The sequence below is a fragment of the Rhinatrema bivittatum genome, chromosome 1 (assembly GCF_901001135.1).
Source record: "Rhinatrema bivittatum chromosome 1, aRhiBiv1.1, whole genome shotgun sequence".
Classification (NCBI taxonomy): Eukaryota; Metazoa; Chordata; class Amphibia; order Gymnophiona; family Rhinatrematidae; genus Rhinatrema; species Rhinatrema bivittatum.
In genome coordinates, this window is record NC_042615.1 from 369,406,105 (window position 1) to 369,420,419 (window position 14,315).

A 14,315-nucleotide genomic window follows, 5' to 3' on the forward strand; every position below is an offset into this window, starting at 1 on the left:
TTGGGGGGAGCCTCCTGACCCCCACAAGACTTGCCAAAAGTCCAGCGGGGGTCCGGGAGCGACCTCCTGCACTCGGGCCGTATTGCCAGTAGTCAAAATGGCGCCGGCGCTACCTTTGCCCTCACTATGTCACAGGGGCTGACTGTCAGCCGACCGTCGGCCCCTATGACATAGTGAGGGCAAAGGTAGTGCCGGCGCCATTTTGAATATTGGCAATACGGCCATCCAGTGCTCCTACCATGTGACAGGGGCCGGCCAATAGCACGGATACCCTGTCACATGGTAAGGGCAAAGGGCCATCGGCGCCATCTTTATGAGTGGCAGCTGGTGGCCCGAGAGCGGGAGATCGCTCCCCATGCCCCCCCTGGACCACCAGGTAATTTTAAAAGGTTTTGGGGGGGGGGGGGGTTCGGGAGGGTGGGAGAGGCTAAGGGGGTCAGTTTAAAGGGTCAGGTGGGTTTTTTTTTTTATCGGGCCATCGGCGCCATTTATATTAGTGGCAGCCAAAATGGTGTCGATGGCCCGAGAGCAGGAGATCGTGCCGGGACACCTCCCCCCCCCCCCCCACTGGACCACCAGGTATTTTAACATTTTGGGGGGTTTCGGGAGGGTGGGAGAGGGTAAGAGATTGGTTTTAAATGGTCGGGGTGGGTTTAGGGGTTGTTTTGGTGTGCCGGTTTTCCCACCCTCCCCCCAAATAATTCCCTTGCCCGATTTAACGATTTTTGACGAAAAATCGGGGAAATTTGTATTGTATCGCGACTCTAACGATTTTTGATGATTTAAAAAATATCTGACGATTTTTTTAAATCGTCAAAAAACGATTCACATCCCTACCTACAAGCCTCATAGAACAAATGTGCCTTTACCTGCTTACAAAAGGCCCGATAGTCCTGTAATTGGCAAATTTCCACAAGGAGCCCTTTCAACAAGAAAGGGGCAACTCAGACAAAAAGCTCTATTCCCAGTCTCCTGCAATCTAGCTTTGAAACCTCCAGGAACCGATTTTAAAAAAGCCCCCTCCAAATGTATTGTCCGGCTAGGCAAAGAAACAAGACACTTGTGCCTTTATATAGTTCAGCCCCTCATCATGAATTGAATGGTACACCAAAGATAAAACTTTGAGCTTCATACTTTGATTGACAGGAGCTAATGAAGGGAACTCAATATCAGTGCAATGTGATCCTTCAAATAAGTCCCTGTCAACAAGCAAGGAGCCGCATTCAGCACAAATTGATCTGGTGTTTCCAAATTGCGAATGCTATGCCATATGCAGTACATCTTGGATTGGAATGATTTTTGTACTTTGGTGCAATCATTTGTTCTGTCATCCATAGATTACTGCAATGGCTTATATATGGGATTAACTACAAAACCCCAAAAGCAGCAACCCCTTCAAAAGTTGCCAAAACAATCATAAATCAAGGAGGAAAACCATATGGATATATACAAATTTCAAAAAATATATAAGTATATACGTTACACAAACTTGCCATCAGAAAAATGGTTTTCACTTAATTTACATCCACTGCCTCCTCCATGCAATAGATCCCAAGAGGTATCACAATACCCACCTTTGATTTCATTCATGTGCCAGTTCACTCAAATCTCACAAATAACAATCCCAAAAATATATTTCAAAATGTATGTGGAACCCCACTCAAGCAATTTGTAAATATACTCCCTAACAAAAAGAAACAGTAACAATTCCCTATCAACTCATCTTTTGCACTTGTATGCCCATCTAACAACAGATGTAGGGTATCCCCTTCTAACAAATGACTGACCCATCTCCTTTGTGTTATTAGATGGGCATACAAGTGCAAAAGATGGGTTAATAGGGAATTGTTACTTTCTCCTAGTGATCGGGAAGTTTCTTTGAGATCGGTTTGGGTGTTACCATATTCTCCTCACATTTACAAGATCCAAAATATTATAAAGTGACATTGGGGTGTTTTGGGTTTGTACCCTCTATTCAACGAGAAGCCATTTTTTTGCATTTACTAAGGGTAGGAATATTAAAGACATGGTAGTGAAATCTGAATTTAACACCATACCTGAACCAATAATTGATCCATTAGAATCTTCTGAATGTTTTGTTAATGTATATCGGGAAGACCAGATGCCATGTTCGTACCCAGATGATTGAACATTGTAGCACCATTAAAATTAATAGGATTAGAGCTCCTTTGGTTGCCCATTGTTACAAGAGAGGGCATGTATTTACAGATTTCACTTTTGCGGTTTTGGAAGTTATACATAATAGTGCTTGAGGAGAAGACATTGATGCGATGCTAGTTCGGAAAGAGCTACGGTGTATTTATCATTTCGGCACAGTACAACCTAAAGGATTAAATAAGGAGATATAATGGAGCAGTTGTTAAGTTTGTGTTAATATGTGTATTTTTCTCTTTTAGACTTCCACACATATACATTGTTTATACACTGCGGGGTAGATTTTCAAAAACGGCGCGTTGGTGTACTTTTGTTGGCGCTCCAGGCACAAACAAAAGTATGCAGGATTTTAGTAGATACGCACGTAGCCGCGCGTATCCGCTAAAATCCTGGATCGGCGCGTGCAAGGCTACCGATTTCGTGTAGCCGGCGCGCGCCGAGCCGCGCAGCCTGCCTCCGTTCCCTCCGAGGCCGCTCCGAAATCAGAGCGGCCTCGGAGGGAATTCGCTAACGCCCTCCCCTCACCTTCCCCTCCCTTCCTCTACCTAACCCACCCCCCCGGCCCTGTCTAAACCCCCCTACCTTTGTTGGGGGATTTACGCCTCCCAGAGGGAGAAGTAAATCCCCGCGCGCCAGCGGGCTGCTGGTGCACCTAGACGCGACCCAGGGGCGGTTCCGGAGGGTGCGGCAACACCCCAGGACCGCCCCAGGCTGAAACCACGCCCCCGGGCCCACCCCGGAAACGCCGCGTCCTGCCCCGAAAACGGCGCGCCGCTCAACCCCGCCCCCGACACGCCCCTGACACGTCCCCCCCTCGGAAATCCCCGGGACTTACGCGAGTCCCGGGGCTCTGCACACGCCGGTAGGCCTATTGAACATAGGCGCACCGGCGAGCAGGGCTCTTAAAATCCGCCCCTGCGTTTGTTTTCAACGTTCGTGATGCTATGCCACAGTTAGTGTGTGATTGGTTGTACTTATTTAAATTGCCCCTTGTCATCCTCTCTGGTTGAGTGTTTTGCCATTATGATTGATGCATATGTTAATGTCTGTTGTCAATTTTGAACTGGTAAGGTGCCGTTTTTTAGAATTCATGTGCTTGGTTTTTGAGAATTTATGTGCTTTGTCTTTTTTAAAGAGTTGAGAATGGCAGATCTTTTTAAGATGAGTTCATTTTTTTTTTCATTTTTTGTAGAGTTTCTTTTTGTTAGGAAATTTATTTACAAATTATTTGAATGGGGTTCCATACATTTTGAAATACATTTTTGGGTTTGTTATTTGTGACAGTTGAGTGAACCAGCACATGAATGAAATCAAAGGTGGGCGTTGTGATTCCTCTTGGGGCCCATTGTGTGGTAAGAGGCAGTGGATGTAAATTAAGTTAACATCATTTTTCTGATACCTATTTTTATGTAACTTATATCCTTATATATTTTTTTAAATGTTTATATATTTATATGGTTTTCCCCTATGATATATAATTGCTTTGTTATATATGGGATTGCCAGGAACCAGTATGTGCGCTTTGCAGATATTGAAAAATTCTGCTGTATGATTGGTGAAGGGTGGCCATCCATGGTATAATTTTACCCCTATTTTTTGTGAATTACATTGGATGTCAACCCTACTTTGTATTCATTTTAAATTTCTGGTTTTACTTTTTAAAACTTTTAAAATGGTTGACCCATTAAATTTACTGAATGTATTACAGTTTTATGTCCCAGAACAGTCTCTTCATTCCCAAGATCTGTGATTGTTCAAAGTTCCTTCTGTTAGAGATGCTCGCTTATCAGAAACAAAGAAGTGGGCCTTCTCTGTTGCTGGTCCATTAATATGGAATTCCCTACCAAAGGAATTACATGATATTTCTGATTTTACATTTTTGGAAAACAACTGTAACCTTTATTTTTTTTAGAAGCTTATGAGAAGTGAATATATAAGTTGTATTTATAATTATTTATGTAAGTTGTTTACGGAAGCGTATCGGTAGTGAATGAATGATTTGTATTTTATGTATTGTAATTCAACCAGCACAACAGGTTTGTTTTAGGTGGGAAATAAATGTTTTTAAGTAAAGAAATGAATTGCAATGTCCTCACCTGATATTTAGGAAAACATATATATAGGGAATTACAGTAGTCCATGGTGGAAAAAACAACTCCCTGAATAGTCACCCTGAAATCTTCCTTATCTAAGATATATTTTAAGCATAACTTATGAAGCTTGAAAAATCAGGCTCGGCAACTGCTCACAGCTGTTCCCCGAAAGAAAAAGCCGAATCCCTTTATATGCCAAGGTTCTTAACCGAGGATAGAACTGGAACCATCAAATCATCAAAATATAAATGCACTGGATCACTCTTTCTAGGACCCCTGAAAATATGGAGCATCTCTGTCTTTGCAACATTCAGCAATAGAGATGTGAATCGTGTCCTCGATCGTCTTAACGATCTATTTCGGCTGGGAGGGGGAGGGAATCGTATTGTTGCCCTTTGGGTGTGTAAACTATCGTGAAAATCGTTAAAATCGTGAGCCGACACACTAAAACCCCCTAAAACCCACCCCCGACCCTTTAAATTAAATCCCCCACCCTCCCGAACCCCCCCCCAAATGCTTTAAATTACCTGGGGATCCAGCGGTGGTCCAGAACGGCGGCGGTCCGGAACGGCCCCCTCAATTGAATCCTGTTGTCTTCAGCCGGCGCCATTTTGCAAAATGGCCGCCGCAAAATGGCGGCGGCCATAGACAAAAACGATTCGACGCAGGAGGTCGTTCCGGACCCCCACTGGACTTTTGGCAAGTCTTGTGGGGGTCAGGAGGCCCCCCCAAGCTGGCCAAAAGTTTCTGGGAGTCCAGCGGGGTTCAGGAAGCGATTTCTTGCCGCGAATCATTTTCTGTACGGAAAATGGCGCCGGCAGGAGATCGAGTGCAGGAGGTCGTTCAGCGGCGGTCCGGAACCCCTGCTGAACGACCTCCTGCAGTCGATCTCCTGCCGGCACCATTTTCCGTACGGAAAACGATTTGCGGCAAGAAATCGCTTCCTGAACCCCGCTGGACTCCCAGAAACTTTTGGCCAGCTTGGGGGGGCCTCTTGACCCCCACAAGACTTGCCAAAAGTCCAGCGGGGGTCCGGAACAACCTCCTCCGTCGAATCGTTTTTGTCTATGGCCGCTGCCATTTTGCGGCGGCCATTTTGCAAAATGGCACCGGCTGAAGACAACAGGATTCAATTGAGGGGGCCATTCCGGACCGCCGCCGTTCTGGACCACCGCTGGATCCCCAGGTAATTTAAAGCATTTGGGGAGGGGGTTCGGGAGGGTGGGAGATTTAATTTAAAGGGTCGGGGGTGGGTTTTAGGGGGTTTTAGTGTGCCGGTTTTCCTGCCCTCCCCCTTCCCCCGATTTACGATTTTTTAACGATAAATCGGGGGAATTGGTATTGTATCGTGGCCCTAACGATTTTTGACGATTTAAAATATATCGGACGATATTTTAAATCGTCAAAAAACGATTCACATCCCTTTTCAGCAATAAATGATTTGAAGAATATATCAAGATTTGAAAGTTAGGGCCCCCCGTATGCATACATGGCTGTTTGAAAATCGCTTGGGGCTCAGTGTGCAAAAGTATGCACACAATCCAATTTTGAGCATAATTTTATACTCAATGGAGATAGGCATTCTGGGGCAGACTTGGGACTTACATGCATACCTTTTTTTATTTTTAAAAATATGTGCATAAGTTAACTTGAACAGGTGATAGTTTTGAAAGAACTGGTGTAACTTTCTGCAGGTAAGTTTGTGCATGTACCAGGACACTTATCCTGGTATACTTTATTTGGGATAAAGTCTGCATATAAAAGTAATGGCTAGACTTTTTCCTAGAGGTTACAATTATAAAATTATACTTCCTAGTCAACTGCAAATATTTTTGTGAATTTTGTGGAATACTTATTGAGTAAAAGAAATACCTATTCAATAAATCTTGATCTAAGAATATTGATCATAATAAAATTTGTAGCAGCATGTCCCCATTATGAGTATGCCCAAATTCCTCCCCCCCCTCCGAAAAGTATATTGCATTTGCTGCATGACTCTGAAAATCCTTAATGCTGAATGAAAGAATCTGTGATCAGTAGGGATTTCTTCCCCCTAACCCTACCAAAGAAAGGTGACTTCCTCCACAAACCTCCTCTCAGCACCATCATAACCTTCTCCCAAAAGTGCCTTCATTCACCAATGGGGTGTGAGGGTATGGGGAGGAGCTAATGGCACTCTTAGGAGGTGACCTCAGTGTATCCTTGTGTGTGTAAATACTTACAGGCAGATTTCACTAGGGAATCTAGGAACAACCAAGCCCCACTTAGACCAGACCCATGCTCCATCCCTGTTTTAAAGACCAAATGTTGTGCACCTACCAGGAGATATGCACATACTCATGCACTTTTAAATATCTACATGGTGTGTGCTAGTCCAACTTATGCCCATATCTTTCAGCATTGGCATGTGTAGGGCTTTTAAAATTCACCTTTTAGTGTACATGCTATCCTTTATTGCATAGCTTCCTTTTATATATCTCGATCTATCTAGAAAAGAGCGACATCTTTTCTATCTATATATATGAAAAACAGTGAAATTAAAACTAGATCTGCACTGTATGGACATAAAGATGAACTGTAAATATTTATATACAAAGGAGTAGATTTTGAAAACTAGCGCGTGCACGTCCATGTGCGCATGCTACCGGAGTGCGCATGTTATAAAATCGGGGGTGGGCGCATGCAAGGGGGTGCACATTTGTGCAACCTGCACGCTGACGCCTGCTTCCTTCCCCAGTTCCCTCCCAGTCCACTCCAATTTAGGAGCGGCCTGGGAAGGAACTTCCCTACCCCCTATTCTAACCTTCCTACCCCTTCCCCTAACCTTACCACCCCCTACCCCTAGCCTAACCCCCCCAAATCCTTTTCTTACCTGTTGTACCTGCTTCGAGCAGGCGCAGGTTGTATGCTCCGGCATCCTGCTGGCACATGATCCCATCGCACAGCAGCAAATGGCCCTTGAGCCATGCCCCTCCCTGCCCCTTTCCTGAGGCCCCAGGACTTACACGCATCCCGGGGCTTTACGCACTTGGTTGGGCCTTTGAAAATAGGCCCAGCGCGCGTAAGGCCACCTATGTGCATAAATCCCCTAGATTTACGTGAGTAAGGTTTTTAAAATCTGGCCCAAAGTTAAGAGGTGACCTTAGCCTATCCAAAATTCCCTTTATCTTTTCAATTTCAGAAAATTGAACAATATTATACAGCAAGAATATTTTCTATGCAGTTGCTAATGTTTCTTAGTGCATGGTTTACAAGTACTTTTATCACAGTGCCAAACTTATATCAACTTATTATTATTATTTGTTTTTTTGCACTAGCTGTAAAAATGGTTGATATGCCAGTGTGTTTGGCATCATTTGAACATAATCAGGTTCATTTGAGTCCTGAGAAAAACTGATTTATATAGCTAAATTTCTTCATAAAAGGATCATGTGAAATCTAAAGAAAATTACTAAATGACATCATACATTAAGCAGAGAATGGAGAAAAAAGAAAAATGGTTCTTATTAGTTTATATTTTCAGAGGTCCATATTAATTTATGTTTTCTGAACTAGCAAAAGGAATCACTTTCAATGTGATACAGGCAGAATTAAATCAAATATTTCTACTAGCATTAGAGGATGGAATCTGTCATCATATTAGAAAAATAAACGTTGAATATTTACCAGAAAAATAAAGCCACCATTATTTCATTTTTCTCCTCAGGAAATAGAACCTGTTTTCCAGGTCCAACCTGTAATCCATTCACATGGTTGGCTATGCTAGTATCTTGTCCCAATTATACTTATGAGGTAAGATAATCCAAACCCATCAATTGTGTTTAAATCTGTTGCTTAATCCCATGCATTTGAGAGGGTTTCTGTGCACCACTAAAAGTAAAGTGCTATGGTAATGTGTAATATTACTACACATGCAAGAAGACATGCAACATGAGATTTCAAGATGGAACCCATTAGTTGATGTACAGTTATTAAATATGATGTTGATTTGCTGGTTGTAACTTGCTAGAGTACAGTTTTATTTAGGCATTTAATTAATATTAATAAATAAAGACAAATATTCACTCCCCCATCTCTACAATGTTTCCACTGTTTGCTATTCCATTGAGTTCAGTAAAGTTGACAGCTTATGAAAGTCCATTTAATGTAACAGAATTTCCAGTCAAATTTGTACATCTCTATCTATTGCGAAATCTTGAAAATTTTCAGCATAGTACTAAAAGTCCTTGAAAATTAGGGAAAGTACTGCCAGAGATATAACCTATTTCCTGTTCAGATTAGCACATGCTTTGGAGACAGATTGAATCACTCATGTTATTTATTTAACACAAGCCGTAAAGCCCGTTAAAACGGGCTACATCCCTCTGTCTCTCACCTCCCCCTCATTCTCTCTCCCCTCACTCTTCACCACCCCCCTCCCCCACCCACTCCTCTCCACCCTCCCTCTCCTCTCACTCAGTCCCCCCTCTCCCTCACTCCCTCCCACTCAGTCCCCCCTCTCCCTCCCTCCCACTCACTCAGTCCCCCTCTCCCTCCCTCCCTCCCTCCCTCCCACTCACTCAGTCCCCCTCTCCCTCCCTTCACCCACCTCCATTTCCTCCCGGCGCCGTAAGCGCGACTTCCCGCAACCCTCACCCGGCTCCATTAACTCCTCCCGCTCCTGCCGGCAGATCTCGGGGGGGGGGGGCGCGGGAGTGACACCCCCCCCCCGAGATCTGCCGGCAGATCTCGGTGGGGGGGGCGCGGGAGTGACACCCCCCCCCCCCGAGATCTGCCGGCAGATCTGGGGAGGAGAAGCAGCGGCACCGCGCGTGCGCGGCGCCGCTGCTTCTCCTCCCGCTCCTGCGGCCCCACCGCCATTTTTTTTTTCTGATCGACATCCTTGCCCGCACATGCGCAGTAGAGCTGCGCTCTACTGCGCATTTGCGGGCCGTCGGTCACAGGCCATTTATAAGGTAGATTGCTTCCATTAGTCTTTTTATTTGATTTTTTAGAGCAGAGTTTCTCAACCCAGTCCCTGGGACACATCTAAACAGGCTTTCAGGATAGTCACAATCAATATATGCATGGAATTGATTTGCATATGAAGGAGGCAGTGCATACCAATTTATCTCATGCATGTTTATAGTGGCTATCCTGGAAAATTGACTAACTGTGTCATTCCTGAAAACTGGATTGAAAACCCCTGTTTTTGAGTATAATTTTGAAAAGGACTTCCGTGACTAAAACAATATTTTATGCAGATAAATTGCCTTTTTCAAAATTGCCCACCCAATGGGGCAGATTTTCAAAGGGGCGTAACTTTGCCAACAAAGGTAGGTGGGGTTTAGATAGGGCTGGAGGTGTGGGTTAGGTAGGGGATGGGAGGTGAAGGTGCGGGGGGGTGGAAGGAAAGTTCCCTCCGAGGCCGCTCTGATTTCGGAGCAGCCTCGGAGGGAACGGAGGCAGGCTGCGCAGCTTGGCGCGCACAGGCTGCCAATTTTGCACAGCCTTGTGCGCGCCAACCCCGGATTTTAAAGGATACGCGCGGCTACGTGCGTATCTATTAAAATCCGGCATACTCTAGTTCGCGCCTGGTGAGCGGGCGTACTTTATTAAAATCTACCCCAATATGTGGGAACACTTGTGTACATATGTCATGCTCATGCATAAGTTTATTGAGACTGAGTGGAGGTATTCCTCAGGGCAAAGTTGGGAAAGGGTTTGGACTTATGTGCATACTTAGGGTCGGATTTTAAATGCCCTGCGCGCGTAAATCCAGCCGGATTTACGTGCGCGGGGCCCTCGCGCGCCGGCATGCTTATTTTGCATCGGCAGCCGGCGCGCACAGAGCCCCGGGAAGCTCGTAAGTCCTGGGGCTTTCTAAAAGGGGCGTGTCGGGGGCGTGTCCAAAAGGATGCGGCGTTTCGGGGGCGTGACGTGGCATTGTGGGGGCGGGCCCGGGGGCGTGGCGCCGGCCCAGGGGCGTGGTCAAGGCCTCCGGACCAGCCCCTGGGCCGGGTGATGGTGCGCCAGCAGCCCGCTGGCGCGCATAGATTTACGTCTGCTTTTAGCAGGCGTAAATCATGAAACAAAGGTAAGGGGGGGGTGAAAAAGTTCCCTCCGAGGCCGCTCCGATTTTGGAGCGGCCTTGGAGGGAACGGAGTAAGGCTGCGCGGCTCGGCACGCTCAGGCTGCCCAAAATCGGCAGCCTTGCGCGCGCCGATCCCGGATTTTATAAGATACATGCAGCTACGTGCGTATCTTATAAAATCCAGCGTACTTTTGTTCGCTCCTGTTGCGCGAACAAAAGAACGCAATCGCGCAAATTTTTAAAATGTACTCCTTAGCGTATGTGTGTAAATTTTCATGAAAAATTTGCATGGACGATTTAGCTGCTATAAATTGTGTGAGTAGATTTGGTGGGATAATTTTCAAAGCAGTCTTTTGTGTGTAAACCTTCTTTGAAATTTAGATTAAATCCTGCACAAACTTGTTGACTTTATTATGCACTATGTTTCAAAATTAACCCCTTAGTAATTTTTAGAGGCATTTATGGGAGAAAATCACCATTTTACCCACATAAATGCTGTCTTCTAAAATTTCTTTCTTGATATATGAGGAAAAATACATGTGTATACCTTGTGAGGGAGTAATTTCCCGACATATTGGAGAGGCATTCTAGTAGGTGGTACCTGAGTAGTGACTGGATTTACTGTACACACATGCGGTGAATTTTCAAAAATGAACATACACATGTGTATGTGAAGCACCACACATATTCCATATTTTATAAATTGACCACATATGCACATATATGCAGCTTCACATGCAAATGTATGTGGAAAAACGTGACATGTTAGGGGCATGTTGGGGTGTGTCTTACACCTACATACTAACAAGGTCATTTTCAAAATAGTTATGTGCATAAATGTAGAATATTATCATAGCAATTTTCAAAGGACCACTTACAATGGGTACAGTTTCACTTACACAATTAAAAATTATGGACAAGTCAATGGCATATATTGTAGCAATTTTCAAAAGCCCAGTTATATGAGTAAAGTACATTTACTTCAGTAAATGTTTTTTAAAATCAGATCCATAAGTTGCTATTTTAAAAGCAATGTACAAGCATAGATATGCTAAACTGCTTGCATACTTGACATTTGCTTATTATCTTGCATAGGTGATCTCATACTTATTTATTGTCAACTATCAGCTGTCTTGAAGGTGTGGATAAACTGGGAGGAGTTCGGGCTGCAGGAGGGTCTCCATGATCTGGAGAATTATTGGGTCAATTAATGGAGGAATCTCAATATATACCAACACACACACATAACTGAGGGGTTTCCATGCAGAAGTTGGGTATTTTCTCACATGTAAAATAAACACATATATATTTTTCGATTGCACACATATGTGCATATGTTCTCATGTGTATTGTTTCAATATACATGTGTTTAGCCATTAATGTAGTGGTATATGTATATTTTTTAGGGATGTGCTGAGGGACGCCATACGTTACATTCGGGATTCGTATTCGCCGGGGGGCAGATACGTTGCATTCGGCAAGGGGGGGTCCCTGATATGTTTATATGTTAATTCTTATTTGTCCCAGCTAAAATTAAATTAATTACAACCCCCCACCCACCCTCCTGACCCCCCCCCCAAGACTTACCAAAACTCCCTGATGGTCCAGCGGGGGGTCCGGGAGCCATCTCTTGCACTCACACCCACGGCTGCTGGTTTCAAAATGGTGCTGATAGCCTTTGACCTACTATGTCAGAGGGGCTACCGGTGCCATTGGTCAGCCCCTGTCACATGGTAGGAGCAATAGATGGCTGGTTGCTTATAAATTAGCAGCATATTTGTCTTGTTGGACTATAAATGGGATAGTTTCAGGATCCATTTGTCCAAGGACATTCAGACTGATCCACATCTTATCCTTATAGCATTCAATGTGGATAACACCTGTACCAGATCTGCCTATCTTTGATGACATGGAGTCTACATCTCTCTCATCCAAAAGGGACATCTTGGGAGTGAGCTAAGAAAGGAATGTGTAGATGACAGAGTATATATTTTCTCTTTCGGCCTGCACTTGTATTCATTATATCTGGTATTTTCTCTCTAAGGACCAGAAACCTATTTTTGATATAAACTTTTGAGAAATTTTCTTTACAGTTTGTAATAGTTAAGTCCATCATCACAATTTAAGGTTTAAATACATTTGTAACTCTTCTCTACTAAAGTCTTTAAGTGGAGGATTAAAGCCAAATGCCATCTATCAGATCTATTATCTTTCTTTATGTGAAGTAGGTTTTTAAGCATTCTTCTCCTTTTGTGTTCCAATTTTGGTGTTAATTGTCAAATCTCAATTTCTTACCTTTCAATCCTGTAGCTTGCAATCTACTCTCATCCCTAATGCAATACCTGAAGGGTACTCTCCTAACTCCGCCTTTCTCCTCTTTTGATCTCCTGGAGATAGTCAGGATCCCCTCAATAGTGCCACTGGTCTTCTTCTCTTCCCAACTCCTCTTTCCAGGGAATGAATGTAGATTTGTTCCTCCTTGAGGACACAGTTGGGAGACACCACTTCATAAAGAATTCAGATAAAAACTGAGTCCCTAGGCCCTAGGGAACTCAGATAAAACAAAATCAACGTCCCTTAAAGAAAAGGGGAAACCTTTGCAAATACATGGCAAGTAGCAGGAAGGGTAGAAAAAAATCTTTCTCCTCGACAACAAACATTTTTTTGCATAAACTGTGGAAAAATCATGAAGGCAATCTATTTTCTTTACTTCTCCCAGATCTCAATTATGGAGATACAAAGGCACTTCCCTGAAAAAAGAAAAGAGAACAGCAAAGTTGACTTAGAAAATAACCACTGCTATTACTAGCAACAGTAGCATGGAATAGACTTAGAGGTAGATCTTTAAAAAGTACGCTGGATTTTATAAGATACATGTGTAGCCACGCATATCTTATAAAATCCTGGGTCGGCGCACACAAGGCTGCACAAAATCGGCAGCCTGCGCGTGCTGAGCCGCACAGCCTGCTTCCGTTCCCTCCGAGGCCACTCCGAAATTGGAGCGGCCTCGAAGGGAACTTTCCTGCCGCGTCCTCCCACCTTCCCCTTCCTTCCCCTACCTAACCCACCCCCCTTGCCCTACCCAAATCCCCCCCCCCACCTTTGTTGGGCAAGTTACGCCTGCTTGAAGCAGGCGTAACTTGCGTGTGCCGCCTCGGCACCCCCCGGAACAGGCCGCAGTGCCGGGGGACTCGGGACTGTCCTCTCAGCCCACCCCCGAACCGTAACCACGCCCCGGACCCACCCCGGACCGCCCTGACCCCGGACACACCCCCTCCCGCCCCTTTCATGAAGCCCCGGGACTTATGCTCGTCCCGGGGCTTTGCGCGCACTGGCAGCCTTTGCAAAATAGGCGCGCCGGCGCACGAGTGCCCTGTGCGCGTAAATCCAGGAGGATTTACGCGCACAGGGCTTTTAAAATCTAGCCCTTAGTTTTTGGGTACTTGCCAGATTCTTATGACCTGGATTGGCCACTGTTGGAAACAGGATGCTGGGCTTGATGGACGCTTGGTCTGACCCAATATGGCATGTTCTTATGTTCTTAAGAACATATTGTCCCTAGGAAGTTCAATTTAAGATTCAACAACTTTAAATAGTGACATTCATTTATAAAGTCTGGAAGCTCACCACTTACAGTCACACATGGGAGAGCTAAATATATACCAAAGCTAACTCTGTTTCCCCCCCCCCATACTTAATCAATCATTCCTTTGGCTATAGATTATTTAGGTTATCTACATATTGTATGGATGAGATGCAGCTTAGGAAGATTACAGTTCTAATCTTCAAGTGATAGCCATGTTCTAAAGGCTTATCTTGTGAGTGTCCTTACAGGTTACAGGTGATGAAAGTGATTGAGAGGTCCAGGTCATGGAAACTTCAAAGAGTCCCAGGTCATGGAAACTTCAAAGAGTCCCTAACAGCTCACATCTGTAAACTTTTGTGTGAGAAACCTCAAACAGGACACTATCCTA

General features: G+C 44.5%; 1 protein-coding gene across 1 annotated transcript in view; it reads left to right on the forward strand.

Annotated features, from left to right (window-relative positions):
* TECRL (trans-2,3-enoyl-CoA reductase like) overlaps positions 1–14,315 on the forward strand; it is a 423,008-nt gene that overhangs the window by 266,845 nt on the left and 141,848 nt on the right. The window contains exon 10 of the mRNA XM_029600902.1: positions 7,975–8,060. Within this exon, the coding sequence (XP_029456762.1) occupies positions 7,975–8,060 (86 nt within the window). The remainder of the gene's footprint in view (positions 1–7,974; positions 8,061–14,315) is intronic.